General features: G+C 44.5%; 1 protein-coding gene and 1 long non-coding RNA gene across 5 annotated transcripts in view; both read right to left on the bottom strand.

The window, feature by feature from the left end:
* Positions 1-2,808: 2,808 nt before the first annotated feature.
* SLC8A3 (solute carrier family 8 member A3) overlaps positions 2,809-24,047 on the bottom strand; it is a 170,471-nt gene continuing 149,232 nt past the window's right edge. For all 4 annotated transcript variants that reach the window (XM_083746527.1, XM_083746529.1, XM_083746528.1 and 1 more), the window contains exons 5-8: positions 13,153-13,277; positions 11,768-11,867; positions 9,416-9,691; positions 2,809-7,776 (exon numbers count right to left, since the gene is read on the bottom strand). In XM_083746527.1, the coding sequence (XP_083602653.1) occupies positions 7,400-7,776; positions 9,416-9,691; positions 11,768-11,867; positions 13,153-13,277 (878 nt within the window). In that variant the 3' untranslated portion in view covers positions 2,809-7,399. The remainder of the gene's footprint in view (positions 7,777-9,415; positions 9,692-11,767; positions 11,868-13,152; positions 13,278-24,047) is intronic.
* LOC310848851 lies at positions 16,135-18,328 on the bottom strand. Its single transcript, XR_014566657.1, has 2 exons — positions 16,958-18,328; positions 16,135-16,405 (listed from the first exon to the last, which is right to left on the bottom strand). It is a non-coding gene; the product is annotated as an uncharacterized lncRNA (long non-coding RNA).

The following is a 24,047-nucleotide window of genomic DNA, read 5'->3' as shown; positions in this document are numbered from 1 at the left end:
CTGTTGGATCTGCGCTGCCACAGCCAGAAGAGGCCTTGCTTTGCAGCAAGCTGGTTGCCTCCGGCACTAGGTGCAAAAATGACGGCTGTAATTAAAAAGTTTCCTGTCTACATAGTGATCTCTGTGTATTAGTAGTGACAAGAGGCTCCCAGCAGGGACGCCTCCCTATGGCAGGCCTGCGCTTGGAGGGGGCCGAAGGAAGAGTCTGCTGTTTTCTTTCAAGCTGGCTAATACAGTCAAAAAGGTTAGTTCTGTCACAGTGAACTGAACTGTGCCATTTCCTAATTAAATTAATTCAAGTGAGCTCCTCAAGCATTGGAAGAAAGGGCATAACTATTTCAGGTGAGGAACAAAAGCGAAGTAATGCTCCTGGCTAGATTCATGCCAGGAAAGAATTAACAAGAAAAGGTGGAAGCTGCATTCTAGGGAGAGTCTGCCTTTATTAGGCCCTGCATCAGGAAAATTCCTTCTTCTGTTTCAGCTTCTTGGCTGAGGTGGTGCTTAAGGTCACATTACTGCACCTGGGGGTTTCACTGACACATGGTTTTAAGTGAGGCCTGACTGCTTAAACACCATCTCCTTCCTCAGAGGAAGAACATGGGCTTGGTTCTCACATAATGCAAAGCCGTGATTTATTGAACCAACCACAAGCTAACTACCAGCTGTCTCACAGGTGACCAAATTTGTTACTCAAACACTGGGTTTGTTTCTCATCTATTCTTGCCTGGTGCCTTTGTAATCAGCTGAGCACCTGGGCTGAGGTGACCCAACAAATGATGGTTAAGAGAAAGTGCTGGGTTTGCACATAACACCAAGCCGTAGTTAAAGCAAACCAAGGTTTGTAAACCAACAATAAAGTATGGCTTCAAGTAGTGGTTTACTGACAGGGGGGAAAAATCATACTGGACAGGGTTCATAGTTTAATAAACCATGGTTTCGTGTTATGACCGACCGGGCCAAGGCCTATCCAGTGTTTTAGCAGCCACTCAGCAGATGAGCTGGGCTCAAAATCTGTAACTCAGCTGGTGTGTTTTGATCATTTAGGTCCCAAACTACCTCATGTGCTGATGCTTATATAACGGTCAGGAAAGAGTAAATGACTCTTTGGAATGGTGCTCTCCCCACCCCTATGAATGGAACAAGAGAGAGAGAGGTTGAGGTGTGTGTGTTCACATCCTGGGAGGTTTAATGCAGGTGACAGACCAAGAAGTCAATGTTAGAAGCGCATCCTTCCCTCAGCATGACGAACAGAGCAGGCTCCTCAAGTGAGGCTCTTTACATAAAATACTTTTCCTTCAGCACCGTAAACCGTGTTTTAATGAAACATTATGGAGGCACATTGCCTTTAACATCTCAGTAATGGCTTTAATAACTCCCTGAGCTTTCTAAGGCTGTGGACTGAAACCCCAAAAGACTTCAGCCAGGAATGTAGAACAGGAATGAACCTGCTGAAAGTGGCAATTTGGGGCAGCATGAGAACCAATGGGAGTTTCCCCCTTGACTTCAGAGGACTGTGCCACAAAAGCTTTCCCTTGCAGAAAGCGGAGCAGAGAATCCAGAGGCTTCACCTCTTCCAGAGAAGTCTCCCCCTGGTTTTTCATAAGTTCAAACTAGGGTTGCTGTATTTCAAAAAGTAAAAAGCAGGACACCCCAAAATTGTTGAGATTTTTAAGGAAACCCCCCAAATTCATAACTTGCCTAAGATTCAGGACAAAGTGCCACCTTTCAGAAATTCCCCCAGGATGAAATTTTGTTATTTAATCGTGGGAAAGGGAATAATCTCTTGGGCTGGGACATGAGTGGAGAGGAGCTCCACTTGCAGGATGCTCCCACTGCCATTATTTGGGCAGGGGGGCAGGAGAAGGAAGGCAAGCAATTTTCGTGGGTTCTCTTTCCCTTGCAGCCCCCCATTTGCTCTGCAGAAACAGTGAGGGGTAGTAGAGGGACTGTGGAGTGGAAGGTGAATAAGAGAGAAGCATATCTCCCTCTTTCCCAGCAGAGCCTTGGCTGGATTGAATGAGTAAAGGAAAGGGACACTTAGTGGAGTTCTAAATATTTTATAGTGGGAGAAACCAGTACGATGGCCACGCAGGGTTAACAGCTGACTCTTAGCTGCTTGGAACCTACTTACAGCCTGCTGCACTAGCACCACAGGCATGGCTGTTGTGGATTCGTGGCTGTACTGCTCACCAAAGCAGCTGGAGAACAGTACAGAGAGTGAAGAAAGAGCTGTGAGGCCTTTCCCCATCCTTTGGACCACCTGGGAAACTCAGCACACCTGCTGCACCTAGAACTGGGTGTGGAGGGCCAGCGGAATGAGACACAAATGTGGACAGCCTGAGGAGATACCATCCACTTTGGGGCTGCCCATAAAAAGCAAGTCTACATTGAGAGACTAGCCTGTCTGCTGTTTCCAGGAACTCCTTTAGTTGTGAGAATTTTGCGGGTGAGTTGAGAGTTCGATTGCACCTGGGCAAGAACCTGAAGGCTGAGAGGGAGCATGTGTCAGAAGGAAAATTGATTTATATTGGGGGGTTTTATATATTAGTAACTTTGTATTAATATAACTGTATTTAAATATTAAATAACCAATCAATCAAACAGTAAGAGCTGTTCGACAGTGGAATTTGCTGCCAAGGAGTGTGGTGGAGTCTCCTTCTTTGGAGGTCTTTAAGCAGAGGCTTGACAACCATATGTCAGGAGTGCTCTGATGGTGTTTCCTGCTTGGCAGGGGGTTGGACTCGATGGCCCTCGTGGTCTCTTCCAACTCTATGATTCTATGAAAACAAAGACAACACAACGGTTCCGTTTATTTTTCTTGTATTTAATGACTTAAAAAATAAAAGGAAGGAACACTACACTGATATAGTTGGCCCAGAACAGTTCTTTTCAGTGCGTGTTGAGGGCAGCAAAGTAACCATGAGATGGGCAATGAATGGCACTCCTCCCAGGCAAGGTGATCTTAAGAAAGAAGTGGATGGGAATAATGTATTTGATACTACACAAGGAGACATCATTTAACAGCATTTGCTGTACCCAAGTTAGGTTTATTAACTAGGCATGGGAAGGCAGAGCTAGGCTGGATCAAATATGAACTCACCTGATGACCTTGAACCGCCCAGGCCAGTGCTCAATTAAGAAAATAAATTAATGACTGGCCACACAGATCATGTGGCACAAGAGCAGGAAACCAAGACACTTGAGAGACAAAGCAGGTGAGATGATAACAGCTTTCGTTGGACTGGACTGAATGTTATGACCTTTCAAGCCTTGCAGAGCTTTCCGGCAGGCAGAAATGAGAAGCTCAGAGGTCGCGCTGCTCAGCCTTAAACCCACCTCACAAGGTTAGTGCAAGGATAAAATAAGATCTCAGCTTCACTCTCCAAAGCTCCTTTAGGGAAGAGCAGGAGGCCCATGTGACAGACGAACCCAAGCACATATATAAACAAGCAATGGTGGGAAAGCGAGCAGTTAAGAAAACAGAGTTGTGGTAGAAAGATAGTTGGAACCAAGGCATTGGAACACCTAGCAGGTGTGAAAGAACATAGTGTTGAATAACAGAGATTATATATGGTTGTGGTAACTCTGATTCCCCCTCCCTGTCAATAAAATAAAATCCAATTACTTTTTTCTTATTCCAGAAGAGCTGATCCTTAGACTGCTAGCTTTTCATTTCTGAAGTCAAGGTTTGGTACAGAGCTCCTTGTAGGGCAGGCACCAAAATATTTATTCATCTAGATTTCTAGCTCCCCCTTCCTCTGTAGCACTAGGACAGGCAAAAGCAAACCAACCAAAACTAGGTCAGAAAAGCACGGCTGATGTTTGGGCTGGAGCTGGGATGCCTACACAGGGTTACAAGTGGTTCTGTAAAAAGGAACCAGCTTTGTGACTTTGGGCGCAGCTCACCACTCTTGTGCCCTGATGCAGCTCTCAGGCAGCCCCACAGGGCGGGCACAGGAGACCTTCTCCAGTCCACAGCACCCTTTCTTCTCATGCACATCTCCATTGGGATGACCCACTTTTCGCGTAGTTTAAGAAACCTAATTTCTTCCTGGAATATAGCCACCTTTAACTAGGGTTTTGTTCTTGGGGTGTGAACCTCCTCACCCCCTCTTAAGCTAGTTGCCTGCGTGACCGAAGCACACTCATTTCCGTCTTTAAGCTTCTTTCAGAGCATTCCTAAGAATGCCTGTTTAGAAGGAAGCCCTATTAAGTTCAGTGGGGTTTGCAGCCTACATCTACATCTATATCTATCTCTCTGTGTGTATCTTTTGTGATAAGGAACTACAAACGTAGTGTGACATGTACGAAAATTCTCTGTGGTTTCATATGAAAATAAATACTTCATTTTCTTTTCATTCGTTGTCATAACTCTTTAAGAACATTTCATATTTTTGTATTTAGTAACGCATTCCTTTGGCCACTGCAGCTTTCTTCTTGCCGTTTTATGCACCTGCCCATGAGTGGGGTGTGTGTGTGGGGGGGGTGCACACACCACCCAAGTCACTCTCTCCCACATACCTATTTTTCCTGCTTTTAAAACTTATTTACTATCACTGATCCACTCTGATACCACACAACAAAGACACTCCTTTTCCTGAATTTCTAGCTACTGACTTCTCTGCACCCCCTTTAATTGGCACAGTTAGAGCACCTAAGGTTTTTGACAGAAGAAAAATCTCATTTTTTAAAAAAATAAAGCGTAACCTCCCCCAATTTCTTGCACTTAAGAAATATGTATATATATATATATATATATGTAAATATATGTGTGTGTGTATAGATATAAGTATAGCTTTTATTACCAACCCAACATTTCATTTGCAACTGTTTATATATTTTTCTTTTTAAAAATTACCATTGGAAATTTAAAGGGTGCTTTTTTAGAATGTTCTTCACATGATGCAACCCCCCCAAAGAATGTTGACAATTAAGACTACCCCCCTTAATCTAACAGAAACCAGAAGTGTTGGCCCCCAAAGGATGGTATGAAAGAAAAACAACACAGACCATTAGAATGGGAAACATCACGAGTTGGAAAAATATTGTCAGTACTTCCTTTATAAAAAAGGGAAGAAAAAACCCCACTGAAACCCTGCCCCTCACACCCAAGCGGATTGGGATTCGCTTTGTTGTGTATACAAGATGTCAGTATACTACAGTAACCAGCCATGTAGCATTATCCATTAGGTCATACTCTGTCTCAAAAGAGGTAAGGAAGTCATCTGGCCAGAACACCAAGAAATCGCCGAAATAGGTTAATGAAATTGTGTCCTAGATCATGGTGTTTCATAGAACGAGCTTTGCTGCCAGTTTAAGGCAACAATGATCATTAGGTAGATCTCCAGATGTTTGGAAACACACTGCCCTCACTTGGCTATAACACACCGAACCACAGTTTAGCATTTTTTACATAAGCCTGTTCCCCATCCTCTCCTCTGACATGGCTGTGAGGAGCAAATGGGAAGCAGTAGCTTCTATTTTAAACTAGCTGAGGATTCTTCTTTCATTCAAACTGCACACACTGGTAAGTTTTAACCAAGCTTTATCCAAACAAGCCAGGGTCAAAACAGCACCTTAAATTTGGCTTGGTCCCCCCCCCTTCCTAAACAACTTACAGTCATACCTTAGTTGTCGAATGGAATCTGTTCCGGAAGTCCATTGGACTTCCAAAAACGTTCGACAACCAAGGCACAGCATCCAATTGACTGCAGGAACTTCTTGCACTCAATCGGAAGCTGCGGAAGCGGCAGACATTCGGCTTCCAAAAAACGTTTGCAAACTGCAACACTCACTTCTGGGTTTTCTGCGTTCCGGAGCCAAAAGGTTTGAGTCGCAAGGCGTTCGAGAACCAAGGTACGACTGTATATTGTGAAACTAATTCTCAGTTTGGGCATAAAGACAAACTGTGTTTAGCTGAAAATGGATGCTTCCAATCTCTCCTATGCGTCTTCCTTAAAAGAGAAAGGAGTTGTGGGGTGGGGGTGGGGGAGCACATGCCCGAGGCTTGTTCATGTAACATGAAACCATAGTCTAGTATTACATCAAAATGCAGTGTTTGAGCGCTTCCGTTTACAAATGGGATGTTAAAGCAGCCAGCAGATCACCATCCATGAAGCAACCACCTGGCATTGCTCGCCACGAGGGACCACCAGAATTTCATTCCTCCTCCTGTAATGTTTTTATAAGAACAAAGCCAACCCATGAAGAAAATGCTTGGAAGACTTCGAGCGGCACCTTAAGACCTCGAAGATTTCTTTTCATATGCACCAACAAATGTGAGAAAAAGCAAATTATTTACATCAATTCATTTCCATTTTTTTTCTTTAGAAAAAGAAATATTCTCTCTTTTCTCCCATAAATAGAACAAACAGTCTATTGTGATCAAAAAATGAAAAAAAAAATAGAGAGGGGAAAATAACTTGTGCTGTTTTTCATTACTCCTGTTTTCCACACTGCAGGCTCCCACCCTCCTGCCTTTGTGTTGGTTTATTTATCTTTCAACTATATATATATATATAGTTCTCTGTAGTGCCAAAAGCTTTAAGTTAATTACACAAAGAGAATTGCCATATTCAAAATATACAAGTTACATACAATAATGTTACAGGTTGTTCTTTCTTTCTTTTTGGTAGCCCAGGCAGGTGACATTCTCCAGCCTTCAATGGTATATTTCCTGCACGTGTCTGTCTGTCTGTGTGTCTGTCTGTCTGTGTGTTTGCATTTCAAATGCAACAGGCTAGCACTGTAACTCTAAAAGAAAGTGAAAAGAGCGAGCTTTTTCATAGACATTGTTTATGCAATGTAAAAAAGAAAAAGAAGAAGAAGAAGAAGAAGAAGAAGAAGAAGAAGAAGAAGAAGAAGAAGAAGAAGAAGAAAAGCATTTTCATCTCCAGCACTGACACTGGTGTGAGGTTTGGATGTGTTGACCATTTTCAGGCCCTGACTGAGTGATAAAAAAGGAAAAATATAGATCAAGTAAGATTTGCCACCCCCAGTTTTTTTGTTTTTTAAAAAACCACCCAAATATCCACCCAAATTATTTATAGGCTTTCCATCTGAATACGTGACATTTGGTAAGGCGGAGGAAGGAATAAAGTTGAGGTCAGCAGCAACGTTTGAACAAATAGGTACTTTGAGAAGCTGCTGGCATTTCTGATTTGACTGGATGGGATCAGCGGCTGGGTTGACATGGTTGGCTTTATTTTAATTGTCAGGGTTTTCCCCCCCTTGTATGAGGATAGTTTTGCCCTTCTTAAAGCCCAGTTGTCCTTCAGTCTGGGCCGTTATGGAATCTTGATTGATAGCTGTCAGTCCTGGTTTGACAACGCTTTGAGGACTGGCATCCAATGAGGTAACGAAGGAGGGGGAAAGCCCTCCCTTCTTCCAGCTCCGTGGCTTAGAACCCTTTGATGTAGCAATAGGCCTCCAGGGTGGCAAACAAAATGTACAGGAGCCACAAGCTCACAAAGAGCAAAGTTGTGGCAAGTCTGCACCCTTTGGGGCCCCCCAGTTCCCCTCCGAGGTGAGGCCGCCTCCGGTACAGCAGGACGCTGACGCAGACGAATGCGAAGATGGTGAACAGCGTCACAGAGAAGGCGAGGGTGCCTGCTGACACGTGGAACTCCTCTCCCTGGTAAGCCCAGTAGATGGCGGCCACTGACCACGCCAGTCCAATGCCCAAGAAGACGTTGACGGCATTGCTGCCCGTGACATTGCCAATGGAAGCATCTGCATACACGTCCTGGACGGCGGCTGCTTTGCTAGCAAAAGTGTCTGAAAGGGAGAGGTGAAACGAGGGCATGAGGAACAACGGAAAACAACGGGGGGTGGGTCAGTCATGCTAACTTAGAGCAAGATACTGGCAGACAGAGGATGGAAGTATCTTTTTTGGGGTGCAAGGAGAAGAGTTGGAAACGTAGGCCCCACTTCAATGAGGTGGTAAACAACCCTGTGTCTGGGCTAGAGCATTTCAGTCTGCAATGAGAACTCGCATAGTGGCAAAGGAATTTCATCTATCTGTTTATTTGTTGTGAGGAGGAGCATTTAGTCGTGTGAACCCCAGCTGCAATCTGAAGTGGTGCATCCCAGGCTCAGGTATGACTATCACCTCAGAAGAATCAAGGCATATAATCAGTGGAATATGCATTAATCTAAAAGGTTTATAAGCCACCTTTTAGCGTAACTACTCACATACGGTGGCAACACACAATATGAAAATCCCAGATTACAATGAAATGTATTCAAAACATAAAAGGCAAAAAAGGTAAAGGACCCTTGGACAGTTAAGTCCAGTCAAAAGCAACTATGGGGTTCTGGCGCTCATCTTGCTTTCAGGCTGAAAGAGCTGGTGTTTGTCCACAGCTTTCTGGGTCATGTGGCCAGCATGACTAAACTGCTTCTGGTGCAATGGAACACTGTGAAGGAAACCAGAGTGCATGGAAACACCACAGTGGTACCTATTTATCTACTTGCACTGGCGTGCTTTCGAACTGCTAGGTGGGCAGGAGCTGGGACAGAGCAACAGGAGCTCACTCTGTTGTGAGGATTCAAACCATTGACCTTCTGATCGGCAAGCCCAAGAGGCTCATTTTCCATTATTGCATTATTCCATTTTTTCAGCCTGGGGAATGCATTCTCTTGTGAGCAATGTTCTAGGGGCTGCATGGTGGTGATGTGCTGAGCCAGAGGGAACAAGCAACAGACAGGACACTTAACCTTTTTTCGGTAGGTTATGTCCCAGCCTCACAAATTCAGAGGTTTTTTCTCTCTCGATAAATACCCCACCTGTCACCAGATCTCCCACCCCCACCACTTCCAAGCATTATCCAAGAGACATTATCAGAGTTCAAGGACAATTTTCAGCCAGGCAAAAAGCACCTGAGGAACAGGGCCAGTGAGGGGTGTGGCCTATAAAGGGGAGTGGCCTGGAGAATGACCCAAGTGCCAAAGAGAGAGGCCAAAGGGCCACTCTCAGCAACTCACTTCAGGTCCCCTACCCCTCCATTACTGAGTATTGTGCGTTAAGAAACCTCTTAACTGTGGTAGTCATTTCAGATAACCAGCCATCATAGGAAAGTGTGTGTTTTTCATGTAACAGATATGACCATGTCAAGGGGATAAGTTGGTGTGTGGTTACATGATTACTTCTTTTCCCCACAACCCTGCTCCCAAGCTATTTCCAGCACTTGTGCTCCCAAACAGTCTCAGAGACTGGGGGGAAATGTGCAGCATTATGGGGTAGAAAACAAGTTGTGGAATTGCCGCACCAGGAAAGGAGGAAGGCCATGGCAGGCAGGGGAAAGGGGGAGCAGGCTCTGCTGCTGCATCTCCCAAGCATATTCTGCCCCCCACTGCACTGGTATGACTGGCCAAACATAGAGAAAGCCAACCATTCACCCAAGAGCCTCCTCACCTGGAACTGAAGTCCCAAAGGCCACAAAGATAACAGCAGTCACTGAATCCTTGAGGCCAATGGTGCAGCCAAAGTGAGAAGCCAAGTCTCCTATGACGGCGGTGAGCATGCCGATGATCAAGATGGACACGATGAAGCAAGCCCAGCCGTTGCAGTACTCGGTGGGCGGGACGCAGGCAAAGAGCACCTTCCAGAAGACTGTCAGGAAGTGCATGACATAGTCAAAGCAGGAGGGCAGGCGCTCTTCGCCAGACTCATCCTCGTCCTCATCGCCAGCTGCAGGAAACAGGGAAGAGGAAACCCTGAATTGGTAGTCTCTGTGGGAACCACATTACATTGAGCGTCACCACTCCACAGCGTCACAGGAAGTTCTTGTGGACAATGCTGAGTTCTGGTACTTGCTTTCTACAGCTGCTTTGTTACTCTGACCTTCTGCAGTAGGGGTAGAGAACGTGTGCTCCAGATGTTGCTAGACATTGTCTCTGATCATGCTGGCTGAGGCTGATGGGTGTTGGAGTCCAACAACTTCTGGAGGGCCAAAGATTGGCTGCCCTTGACCTACATCTACCCCCTCTACCTGCAGACATGAATAGCCCTTCCTGGACATTAACCTGCCTTCCTTGCTTGCAGTATTCCCATCCTACCTTGCTGCTGCCTGACCCTCCCAAAAGGTGCCTCAAAATCTGATCTTGCCATGAGTCGTTAGACTATGATTCTTGCCGGCAAGAACATTCATGACCTTTAGAAACACAGAAGTAGTGAGTTGCTTACTTTGGGAAGCTAACCAGGAGATATACTCTCCTCTAAGCTGACCATAGTAAAAGCCTCTTTCCACTCAGAGGTCTTAATTAGAGCTGGAAAAATAAATGCTTCTGTTAGCTTTGCCTTAGTTTCCTCTGCTTCTCTGGGACTACTGAGGGTTAGGAAGGTGAAATGCTTAAGGACAGCAATGGGGTTCCCCACACCCTGTAATGGTACCAGCATCTTTGAAAGTGGGTCAACAACAAGAGAATCATCTCATAATGCCCTTAACTTTGTTCTTGCATGAGGACTCAGAGGACATGGTCATATTTATTACCATAGCAACAGCATCATGAAAATACTGAAGGCCACTCAGGCATTCTTATTCATCTTTTCTCACACGAAGCAAGCCAGCAAGCAAGCATACATTTGAACTCAAAGGGTATTCAAAGAAATGGCTTCCCTGCACAACACAGTAGTTGAACCACACAGTCACTGGGGCACAGGCTTCTCCTTGTTGTGAGCTTTGCCATACCGTAACACACTCGGGGTTATTAAATGAAGCTAGCAAAATGGGTGTGGCACGTGGGATACCTGGCATCAGGGTGGAAGGATGGTTTTGCCCTCATCACGGCAATGGCTCCAAGTGCAAAGTCATTTATATGGAAGAAAGACAAGGGGTGTCCTTGGAGGCATCCTTCGGGGTGGCTAAGCCTGCTTCCCATCCATTTTACTTACGTTGGCTGATTGGAAATTAACCCTTCATCCAGGAAGAATGCAACGTGCCCAGCAAGCTAAGGTGCCTCATGAAACATCTCGCAATGGGGTACCACAGCTTTAAAAGGGAAGCAGCTGATTTTTTCTGTTTTATTTGCTACCTTTTTATATTCTATTTTGTGCCAAAATATTACACAGTTTCTTTGTGGGGCTTTTTTAAAAATGCTTAATCCTGGGTGAATTCCTCACTCATAATCCCAACCACAAAAGAAAATTGTTTTTAAGCACTGTTCATGACTGAGAACTAAGGGGGCAATTTCCATGCTTCATGTGAGCTGCCAAAGTGTAGGTGAAGCTGGGATGAATTAAGTGTTCTAATATAATCTAGCAGACCAATCAACTAGTTTAATCTTGTTGATTAATCAGGATGGATCCATTTTAATTGGTGAGGGCTACTTTTAATTATTGAATCTGAGAATTAAGTGAGCAATGCAGTTCATTTTTGAGGCTATTTTGATCTTGGCAAGTCTTTGTGATAGAAATTGGAGGCGGAGGGAGAGAAAGTTCAATAAAAAAGCTGCTCCTTTTAACAATGACTGATCTCACATTTCCTTGAATATCTTAAAGAGTCACCTAGATTTACGTTTTGCAAATGTGCAAATAAAAAAAGGTAACATTTGTTGTTTAAGATGCTGGTGAACAGTCATTCTGTGTCCAATGTGTGGGTGAAACAAGATAGCAAAACATAGGAGGGAAAACCTGAAAAAACTCGGGCCCATCTGCAAATCTGAGGCCTCTGAGTGGAGACCTTAGTGGTAGGTGGTGCAGGGAACAGTGATAATCAAAATGGTTTTTTCCTCCTCTCTCACTGTGGGTCCCAGTACCCCATCTCACCTGCACTGACAGTAATGGCTTCCAGGAACTGGTCCCGCCACGAATGCGTTCCTACAACCAAGGCCAGGTTTGTCTTCTTGATGAGCTTGTCCACGGTACTCTGTCAATGACAGAAACACAAAGAATAGGCACCTGTTTGTGTACAGGAGCAGCAATGTACTGCATAGCTCCTCCCCCTAGCCTTTGCACAAAGAGCGTAGCTTTCTGTGATGCTTTTGCGAATACAGCTGTACACGCTAAGCTTCTCTGTGCCAGGGTTAGGGACAGGAGCCACTCAGTGGTCCTCCAATTCCCGACCCAGTGTTGACCAACACAGGAGCAAGTCCCACCCCTGCAAACATGGCTCAAGCTGATAGCCACCACCATGTCTTGAAGGGGTAAATTTCACAGCTTAATGATAAGAAAACTATATTCCCACAGAACAAACCACTGCCCTGTTAGGAAAGGAAAGAAGAGGAGGTAAGCTTAGAAGCCGGTCAGTTGGAAGGCAAGCTTCCCTTGATGGCCAACTGGTGGCCCTAGAGTGAAATCTGCCTCTATTGCCCAATTTCAAGACCAAAGAAGTTAAAGAGACTGGCGGAGGAATCCAAGGCTGAAGCAGCATGGAAATGATATCCTGCACGTGACCCAATGCTCTCTACTTCCTTTTCAGCTCTTGACTGTGACCACAGTAAACAGGTTTTATGTCCATCTGCTACAACAAACAGTAAGGCAAAAGGGAACAGTGCAAGCAAATGTTTTTACTGACAAATGTATAGGAATCTCTCTCTTTTTAAGAAGCACAGTTGTAAACATGACTGCACAGACTGAGTAGGCGCTAAAGAACAACATTTACTATCATCTGTTCTTTCATGTGAAGCATAATAAGGAATGCTTTTTCTGGTGATATATTTGCCAACTGCTTAGGGTTAGGAGATTTGCTTCTTTTCCAGATTTTGTCTTTCAATGGCAGCCATTGGATTAATCAACGGAATGAATGGTGACAACTCTTCTTAGCTGTGCATGGCCATGTAATTGTTGGGCATATCTGGCCAAGTTGCTGTTCAAACAATCTATTTTATTGGCCTTATTTTCAGCAGTCACATGTCAGGAGAGGGTTGTTGGATGATAGAAGGCAGCCTAATTCTGTAATGTTGTAATTCAAGTATTACTCTATTTTTCCTCAGATTCCCCCCTATCCTTTTCTCCATGGTCTTGCTACTTATTTTTCTCATTTTCTTCTCTTCCCCGCTCAGAGCCTATACCTCTCTCTTTCCCTGCCCTTCACTGTTGTTTCCCTTTTCATACACCACTCTTTCTTCCCTTCCTTTCATCCTTTATTCATTCTCTGGTCAATCCCTTTCCTGTACTTCTTCCTCCAAAGTCTCCTGATACCCAACACTGACCTTGAATTCATAGGACTCTTCAATGATGACCTCCAGCTTAGGATGCTCGCCCAGTATTGGCTTCCCCATCTCTGCAATACGCTTGGCTTCCTCCTCTTCCATTGTCAGCTTCCTTTCTGCCACTTCTGTGGGGAAAATGTCAACATACAGAGAGAATGTCCTCCACACTTCCAACAAAGGGGAGAGGACACTGGGCAAAAGAGCTGGGCTGGTCAGAGAAGGGGCTTGTATGCTGCCAGTCTCCATCACAAGCTCCACAGAACAGATCTCATGAAGGTAGGGCCTAGGTGTTGACACTACTTACCTCAACTGTCTTATATTGGCCAAAACAGAGAGTCAATCCATTTTTGGGGGTCTGTTATGCTTTTTTCTTTTGTTCGTGGAAATGGAAGTTTACTCCAGATTGGGCAAATGCCCAAAGTGGGAACTTGTTGGAAATATTGGAACAGTTTCCTCCATCCCTACTGTTTTCAATTTTATATCTGCACTGGTAGTTTTCTAGAACCCCAATCCAAAACAGAGTTGCATACATTGACTCAAACATCCAAAAATTCACGCTGTCTTGTGGCTTTAGTCAGTTTAATCTGGATTTTCTATGAGGTCTTGCTATAAGTACATGAAAATGAGAAAGCATGCATTTTATTTGGGACAACCTGATTATATGAGAATATAAAAAAACACATTGATCCTTTGAAAATGAGAATAGAAAAAATTAGCAGATGTCAATATTTTATTGGAAACAAAGATTTCAGTAGGTAAATGCATTAACTCAATATGAAGTGAATTGATCAAGGAAATGAAATGATTACATGGGGTGAGGGCCATATTATTCTGTAAGATGTCCTTCTATGGCACTCAATGCTGCTAATTCAGTTTGGGAGAGATTGAGGTATCTATTATTTCTTTCTCTGTCCTTTTAAGAAAACTTCAATGGTTTCTATGTTTGCAATGAAGAAGAATCTTCCTCAATGATTACACAATCACACTTAGTAATTTGTTCAACTTAGTATTGAAGGCTCACTCATATACACTAATGTTCAGTTATGTGTGGAACACAGAGAGAGGGTTATGTGTGCACATGCACTTATTGTTTCCTGTGCTTCAATGAATCATTATTTGCTGCATTTATATCCCATCTTTTTTTACTCTAAGAGCTCCTAAGGTGGCATACATGGTTCTCCCCCTCTTCATTTAATCCCCACAACAACTCTGTGATATCCTCTGTGATACAGGGGTTAGGCTGAGAGGCAGTGACTTGGCCAAGGCTGGCCTCTCATGTCCTTGTCCAACACTAACTGCTATGCAACGATGGTATCTCATTCATAGAATCACAGAACCTTAGAGATGGAAGGGACCCTGAGGATCATCTGGTCCAACCCCCTGCAATGCAGGAATATGCAGCTTTCCTTTACAAGGATTGAACCTGCAACCTTGGCGTTATCAGGACCATGCCCTAACCAACTAAGCTATCCAGGCTGACTTCATATGAGTTCTTTTAAATGTTCAGAAGAAACAAATCATGAATGAACTACATGGTTTTCATCGCCACATTGTGCAGGGGTGGGGAACCTTTTTGAGCCCAAGGGCCACACTTCCTTGTGTCCAACTTCTGAGAGCTAAATGAGAATGAAGCGTGGGGTCAGAGGCAAAGTGGCTGGAGCAACGGAATGCAGTCGTTAAGTAGGTCATATTCCAGCCACACAGAAACCAGAGGTTTCTACACCCAAACACCACATACACCTCTCCAGACAAAGCAGAGGCATTATCAGCCAGGCAAAAACACTTAGGAGGTGTGTGGAGCAGGGCCAGGGAGAGGCATGGTTTGGGAACAAGGGGTGCAGCCTATGGACAGGCATGCTCTAGAGCTGCTTATAGAGGCCTGGAGGGGTTGTATTTGGCTCCTGGGCCCGAGGCTCCTCACACCTGTCATAGCGCAATGAAGGACCTGGGAGGACGTTTCACTGAACAAAATCTTGTCTTCAGGACGGGGAGGGAAAACAAATCAAGGTAAATGAATTCATTAGATCATCTTTGGCTAACCTGGTGCCCTCTAGAGGTTTTGGATTGCAACTCCCATCATCCTCAGCCAGCAGAGCCAACGGTTGGAGACAATGGAAGTTGTAGTCCAAGAAAATCTGGAGAGTCACAAGTTATCCATCCCTGCACTAAGTCTTCCCCCACTCTGTACACCATTCACCGATCTCTTTGTTAACAGGCAGTACATATATAGTGTTATTAACAACAACAACAACAACAATAAACAGAATTTTCTTGACAAAACTATTATGCTTCTGCCAAAACTGCTTGTGACAATATTCTATAGAGCAATCTCAATCCACGTAGGAGGTTCAACAGGGGACAATAAATAGAGAGTTAATTGAACAACAAGAGTAAGAAAGGATGGAGGTAAGCAAGATAAAGCAGTGAAACAAATCTTTCAAAAAATATATCAAATAATCTACAATGTGGTGTATAATTTATAATTTATATTGTGCAGGGTGAACTTTCAGGATTTGCTTTTGCTGCTTTGGCAATTTTGATGTTAGAAACAGCTCACTGAAAACTTTCCTTGTCCATGGTGCTGATGGGCACTGCTCATTGAATTAATAAAAGCAACAGAACTTAGGACTTCTTCACACTTACCTTTTCTCCACTCTTTCCAGACATGGCCTGCACTTTAAAGCTCCATGTCTGGTGGCTCCCCCTTTTTTGCTCCAAAGCTTTCCCCACAAAAATCTGCCTCTAAAGCTCAACCGGAGCAACTGGTTTTCTGCTGAAAACACGAAGTGAAGTTTGCTCTCCAATGTTTTATGCACTGATTTCTATCTGCTGCAGTTAAATAATGCCCACCCTCAACTGTAATTGGTTCACTCTTCTTTCCAGGTTGTCTGCATTCTGAGAGATGACCAACCTATTCTGCAGGTGGTTCTTCCTGCTTCCTTAAAGATGTCTGCTTCATATGTGATACTGGTAGCATGCTGGTTTTTACAGTCTTTCCCACATGGATCTGTTTGTGTCTGCCTGGGGCGTCAGACACTTTGTGCATGATATGACCGACATGGGAAGCCAAGGATTACAGCCTCCTGGTGCAGTCTTTCACACACTTACTAAAAAGTAAATCTCAGTTTCTAACATGCTTTCAAGCAAACACCTATAAGGCTGTGCTTTTAGAGAGCAGTCATGAACCTGTGGAAATCACTCCCAGTCATTGCTGTTGGTGTTATTATCAGCCTTACTAGAATTGATGCTCTGCCTTTCTACTGCAGGGACGCAGGTGGCGCTGTGGGTTAAAGCCTCAGCGCCTAGGACTTGCTGATCAAAAGGTTGGCGGTTCGAATCCCTGCGGCGGGGTGCGCTCCCACTGCTCGGTTCCAGCGCCTGCCAACCTAGCAGTTCGAAAGCACCTCCGGGTGCAAGTAGATAAATAGGGACCGCTTACCAGCGGGAAGGTAAACGGCGTTTCCGTGTGCGGCTCTGGCTCGCCAGAGCAGCGATGTCACGCTGGCCACGTGACCCGGAAGTGTCTCCGGACAGCGCTGGCCCCTGGCCTCTTAAGTGAGATGGGCGCACAACCCCAGAGTCTGTCAAGACTGGCCCGTACGGGCAGGGGTACGGTAAACGGCGTTTCCGTGTGCGGCTCTGGCTCTGGCTCTGGCCAGATGCAGCTTTGTCACGCTGGCCACGTGACCCGGAAGTGTCTCCGGACAGCGCTGGCCCCTGGCCTCTTGAGTGAGATGGGCGCACAACCCCAGAGTCTGGCAAGACTGGCCCGTACGGGCAGGGGTACCTTTACCTTTACCTTTACCTTTCTACTGCAAATGTTCAAGGCAGCTGAACAGTGGTCCCCTAAAAATGCAAAGAATGAAAGTTCCCTATCAAAATTAATCTTAAAACAAAAGCCCTTAATAAGAAAGGATCACAAAACCAGTAGTAGTCAAAACCTCCAGCTGTCAATTAAGATACAAGACTGAAATAATAATAAGTCTTGTTGGTCTACCTGCCTGCAGGTGAGTAGCAACAGGCCAGGTCAACCTGCCTCAGGAGCACAATCTAGTTGAAAGTACCCTGCCCTGTGCCACATATGAAACAACCTACAGTGTTGCTTTGGGAAAGCAGTAGAGTTAGTAGCTATGGCAACTAGTGTCCTTCTCGCCTTTCTTTGATGAACACCCTGGCCATTCAGTTATGCACTGGCACGCAAAGGAAACATAACCCAGGAGTCTAAGCCCTGTAGGTGCATGGGTTATAAGGCTTTCACTTGGATTTATGAAGACTTCAGGTCATTCTGTGAGCACAAGATGCCTGATGTGAAAGGACTTATAAATCCTGCATGGACTCCCACAGGCCTCATATTCTCCGTAAGAAATTATTCAGAGGCTAAAAACTCTGCACAGATGCTCCATATATCATTAAAACTTTGCCTCAACTCAAAAAGCCTTCCGGACTACAAATATTATTAACTTTGCAAGGCCAGCACAATTTACAGAACACACAAGGACTCCTGTTTCAGGAGACCACATTAATCTGTTGCAGCAGCAGCAGAGACAAATCCATCCACCTTTTGAAGTCAGTAGCACGTTGAAGTGTCAGGGCTCTTTTGTGAGCTCCCACTGAGTGCTCCAGAATGGGGAATCCCCTGCATGAGTCAGAAATAGCTCCACAAAAGAACAGAAGCAGAGACTAGATGCATCTCTGAATGTCGGAGCCATAATCCTTTAATGCTCCTTCTAGGTGTTCAACTGAGGAATATCCCCAACCACTTGAGTCATCGCCATACAGAATTATGGGCATCGCTTTTCAGCACCGTAAACTGAATTCATCTTTCTTTCTTTTCTCCAACACTAAAATTTCCAGAGGCAATAGCAATGGTGCTAGAACCTGCATACTATCAGAACTGAAGCAACAGGCATGGGGGGACGGACTATGAGGCTTAACAAGTCTTCCGTGCACTTCAACTCCAGACCTCACTAAGGGTTCGTCCACAGGTCCGTGATTTTTAGGCACAAGTCTGAGTGGGTTTTTTGTTTATCCTGCCACTTTCCTGGGAAAACCCAGAGAGGCATATCCTACGTTTTTCTCCAGATAAATTTGTCCTGGGCAAATTGCTGGAAACACATTGCTGGAATTGCCTTGGGCACACAGATGAAGTCCCACCAAATTGTGGCAAATGACTCAATTTCAGTTGCTGTATTAGTTTTTCTGATGGTATAAAAATGTTTTCCTAACAGTCTATCATGAAAGTTTGCACCCTCTTCCACCTTTAAGGGACGATCAATCTAGCAGCAACCAATGGGTAAGTAATAAGTTCATTTGTGGATATATCGGAATGATTTCTGGTATGTCCATTTGTAGCTGCTATGTGCAGGCTAGAGATGGGAAGGCCTGGGAAAAACCCTGAAAAAATGGGGGGGGACGAGGGGGAAATCTGGGTCCCCCCCATTTTCCCCCAGGCATTCCCATCTCTAGTGCAGGCCACTTGAATGTTCTCAGTGAGCTGTCTGTGGCTTTAGGGTAAGCTACCTATAAGTGCACCACCAGGTGGACTGAATGCTTTTCTCCACATCACTGAAAAGTGGTCTGAAAACATCTGTCTGCTCAGAGAAAGTCATTCAAAGTCATTCACTGGCCTGCAGTCCATGGCATGCATTCCGCTGCTAGGGATGCCCTATTCATTCCTCACTTAAATCATGGGGTGCATCTTCCTGCAACAGACCCAGCCATCCTCTAGAACTGAAGAGACAAAGGTGTGTGGCATAGAGCTCTCCTGCTATTCCTAAGCATGTTCCTGGAGAGGAGTCACTGGCTACTGCTATGGGCACAGTGTGCATGGGCCGCATGCCTGGGCATGTTGCGATTGTTTCAGCACATTGTGTGCTCAGCTGAGGGCTATAAGGGGACTTACAAGGCTCCACGGAACCCTTTGAGCCTTAGAGAGGAGACCAAGAGATGACCGGCATCTTCAAATATCTAAAGGGCTGTGACATGTGAGGCGTGAAGGCAGCTCTCTGCATGGCCCTTTCCACCTGGCCTAGGAGGCGGGGCCCACACTCACCAGCCCTACTGAAGAGGCTCCTCATGAGGCCGGAGGAACATCGCCCAGCATAGGTTTTATTGATTTATTGAGTTTAATATGCTGTAAACCGCTTTGAGATTTTTATTAAAAATATAAAGCGGTAAATAAATAAATAAATAAATAATGGAGCAGGCTTGTTTTTTCCTGCTCCATAGACAAGGACCTGAACCAATGGATTCAAGTTACAAGAAAGGAGATTCCAACTAAACATCGGGAAGAAATTTCTGACAGTAAGAGTTGTTTGACAGTGGAACAGACTCCCACAAGAGCTGGTGGACTCTCCTTCCTTGGAGGTTTTTAAACAGAGGTTGGATGGCCATCTGTTATGTATGATCTAGCTGTGATTCCTGCGTTGCAGGGGATTTGACTAGATGACCCTTGGGGTCCCTTCCAACTCTACAAGTCTACAATTCCTTTCTTGTATGTTCAGACTGTACTTTCTCACTCCCAGAGAAGTATGCTTTTGGGGGCCATTCAAATAAAAAGAAAAGAAAGAGGCATCGGAACTGACTGTTCCTGGCCTGATCCATTCACAACAATGATAACGACGGTCACAACTTTTCATGTAGCATACCATAAAGGAGAAATCGACTGCTGACAAGTCCACAGCACAGTTAAAACAAATCGGTTTTCAGGTCCTCTTTAAAGATAGGAAGGAAGGCACAGCCGTGAACATTGAAGGGAGAGAGTTCCACACTCATCGGCGACGAAGGCACAATCGCCCACAGGCTTAAAGTGGCAGGAGTCCCAACAGCAGGTATGTCCGGGAACAAAAAAAGCTGAAGAGTTTTTAATTTGACAGGTCAAGTCTGTCAAGGTGAAAGCTGCCAAACTGCAGCTTAATTATTAACCAGCCCTGATTTGTTTGCATCAGCCTCAGTACTCAGCTTTCAACATGGCTTGCACCCGAGACTCCCAGCTGTCAAGTCCAATTAGTCCTGATAAGGTCTGGAGATGCCAGGCAGGGAAATGAATGTGCCAGTTCCTCCTCGGCTCCCATCTCTGCTTTCCAGATATGGCAAAGGTTGGGAGGAAATAATTCTTCCTTAACACCCTTCGTTCTGAACTTAAGCAAGTGCTAAATGGCAGGTGGGAGGCAAGATGCACTCTTTCTGGACAAGGAGAAATGGAGGGTGCATTTCCAGGACGGTGGGGCAAGCCTACCCTTATTGCAAGAGGTGTAAATCACAGACACTCTGGAGTGAGTAAAAGCAGTTCCAAAATGATACTGAGATTTACTTTAGAGGAAAGGAAGGTGAGTCTGAAAACATCACAAAGTATTTATGTCCAGGTGGATAATGATCACGTCCATCCTGGACATTACACTTCTTGTGATGTGAGAGAGATGTGAGACTCCTGTGCCAAATTCCCTATCTATCATTCATCTATCTATCTATCTATCTATCTATCTATCTATCTATCATCTATCATCTATCATCTATCTATCATATATCCATCTATCTATCATCCATCCATCCATCCTGCATGAATCACCGTCAATATAAAAATGAACTGTAGGATGATATAAGAAGACATTTAAAAACTATCAATTTATTATAAACCAAACCAACAGTGCAATAAAACTAGGATGAACCAAACCTTCAACCAGCTAAAAATGCTATAACATGCCTGGGCAAATAAGGTTTTAAGCACATGCCAAAAAGTACACAATATTGGTGTCAGGCATGCCTCCCTTGGGTACATTATTTGTGTGTTAATGTGGGATTTTTTTAATTGCACTATTTATATTTATCATTTAAAATTTGTTTTAAACTTTACTGTACATTGCTCAGAAAACTATGGTATGGGGTGATTAACAAACAATACTACAACTATTAGTTTAAATAATCATGCATTGGTGAATTGTTTTACATAGTGACAGATTGTGTGAATTATCTGTTGTAGGAGTATTTCACTGCATAAACTGGGATGAACTAGGCTCTGATGAGCCATAAGTTCAACATGTGTCTGACATGTCAGAATATTCGAACAATGAGTCACTCTGCCAGAAATTTGAGTTGGAGTAGCTTCAGTCACAACTTAAGTGTAGTTCCTAGTTACATGACTACTAGAATTCCATATCTCTGAATCTTGGCGATGTCCAGATATGAAACTGTGGACTCCTTCCTTATCTTTGCCGTTACATAGCTAACCCTCATGACCAAGATTCTCAAAGAGGGAAGGGGTTAGAAGAGTCACAAAGTCTCTCACCCTGTGGCTCTCAACATCTTTTGGAACTTCAAAGCCCAGTTAAGGTGCAACAACAGTTAAGAACATAGCAATATTTCCTAGTACACCTTGTGCCTCTAGAAGATTCTATTTTGAATGTCAAACATTCAGATAGACGCTCATTGATGGTGCAGGTCAGGAACAGGCAACAGTGGCCTTCCAGATATTGTTGGATTCCTCAAACTTCCCTCAGCTTCTGCCCACATGGTCAATGGTCAGCGATGATGGGAACTGTAATCAAGTAACACTTCTAGAGCAGAGGTCCTCCATCCCTAGCATAGGTCAATGTTAGAATATAGGATTAAAAAGCCCACATGCTTTCATCATTCCTTCACATCTTCATACACCCTAATTTGAATTGTTCTGAATTTGGATAGTTTTAGGTAGGCAACCTTACAAACATGTAATGCCTAGTTCTGAGAGACAAACAAACAAACAAACAAACAAACAAACAAACAAACGGGTTATCAAGAGCAACCGAACTTCTGAAGGGCAGAGAAAACATGTAATGTACATAGAAGACTCATGAACATGGGGACAATAATACAGCCATTGTGTCACACTGTCACAGAGTAAGTGAGTGAGAGAGAGAGATGGAGGAGAGGAGGAGAGTGAGTGTGTGAGAGAGAGACAGGGAGAGTTTTCTACGCAGAGCTGGGCCTAAAGAAGGCTACACAACATAGAAGTTTTGTGGTGGTGGGGAGGCAGAAGCTAGAGGCAAAGAGACTTCAATGTAATTTTCAACGTAATTTTTTCCAACACTCCTGAAATGTTTGCATTTTCTAAATCTAACATGACATGGACTAAGTGAAAATGTCACCTCCATTCTTTACTTATTAGTCATGATCTGTCCTGAGTGGCACTCTACGTGCGCAGTGGCATATGCATTTTTTATGTTGCTCTGGATATCATCTGCCACAGGATTTACAGGGTTTGAAGTACATCGTCCATGCGTCCAAGGGATGTCAACGAAGCCCGTGTAAGGGGGCCCGATTGCAGAAGTTAAGTGGAGGAGAAGTGTCATTATATAAACCTTGCTCACTCAACAGCTCATCTAAAGGAGGGGGGTGCTGTCTGGAGCAGATGTGGCTGGTGAGGAATTGGTGCTGTGTTCTGGGCAACTTTTTTCTTTCCTAACATGGTCAGAGATTTAGCCTCTTTCCTTATTAACTTAAGAGCAACTTCCAGTAGTGCCAAGTGAGTGAATTATCCAATGCTACCTGCCAAAAGCAATCAAATCTGAGCACAAGAAAGGGCAGAAATCGTATTATTTTAATACATATTATTTGGTTCCAGAAGATCTGATTAAATTAGCACACTACTGAATTAGAGCAACAAAATTACTATGGGAACAGCTGAGAAAGACTTCCTGAAACTGAAGAGCTGATCGAATTATAAGAAGGAAAGAGCCTCTTTGCTTCCCAGTTATTCTCCAGTTGGTGTCTCTCTCTTTGTACACAAGGGATCCAGGTGTGTATACAAAGAATGTAATATAGAAATGTCTCTGGAGGTGTTTTAGTTTCGTCTCTCTAGATAACAGGAAGCCACCAATCACAGCAGCTTCTTGAATCCTGAGTGCATGTTGGCATTGAAATGTACATTTACAACTAAGAGAGTATGCATATTCATGTGCCGTTCTTACTCTACTTTATACAGTCATACCTCATGTTACGTTTGCTTCATGATACGTTTTTTCAGGTTGTGTCCTGCAGTGACCCGGAAGTACTGGAAAGGGTTACTTCCAGGTTTTGCTGCTCGTGCATGCGCAGAGGTGCAAAATGTCGTCAAGTGCATGCGCAGAAGTGGCGAATCGCAACCTGCACGTGTGCAGACACGCCGCTGCGGGTTGCGTTCTATTCATGTTGCGAACAGGCCTCTGGAACGGATCCCGTTTGCAACCAGAGGTACATATATGCTTTACAGATACTTATAAATTCTTTTTGGGGTGGGGAAAAAATGGCGAGAATCATTCCTAGCTGACAGAGATTTGGGGGCATGTTACATGCTTGGCCCCTGTGTGCTTCCACCAGTAGCCCCCTAACTTCCACCCACTTCTTTTTTCTGCTTGAGGAGCTCCTCTGCTAACAGGGATTGGGTCATCTGACATGCAGTGTTATGCAGACCTACTGAACGTGAGCCAAAGGTAAGGTGCCATTACCGATGAACACACTAGGTGAACTCTGTGGTGTGTGACCGAAGCCATATAACTTTTAGATTGGAGGCAGGGAACAGCTTTTAAGAGATGTGAGCGATATGATAAAGGCATCGTTGCCTACGATGTAAACACTCGTCTCCTTTGTCCTGTTATCAGTGATGACCAGTCTGGTGGTTTGCTGCCAGGAATTTCTGGCAGCTGCTCTGAAGAAAGTAAGGGTGGCAAAGTGCATTCTACGCTATAACAATGGGGAGGCAGCGGTGGAGGAAAGGGCATTGCAGTCGTCCCTGGAGAAATGTGTGGCTGCTTCCTGGAGGGCCTCAGCAGCCTATACAGGCATTTGGCCTGCTAGCCAGTCAGCAGCCACTGCTTCTAGGGGGTTGCTGCTAAGAATGGGCTCAACTCCTTTCCTCAGTTATTCAGCTGCTGCAGAAAGTA

This window comes from Podarcis gaigeae (assembly GCF_964106915.1).
Source record: "Podarcis gaigeae genome assembly, chromosome: 1".
Taxonomy (NCBI): domain Eukaryota; kingdom Metazoa; phylum Chordata; class Lepidosauria; order Squamata; family Lacertidae; genus Podarcis; species Podarcis gaigeae.
The sequence above is the reverse complement of the archived record's forward strand: the minus strand, read 5'-3'. Positions and strand labels throughout refer to the sequence as shown.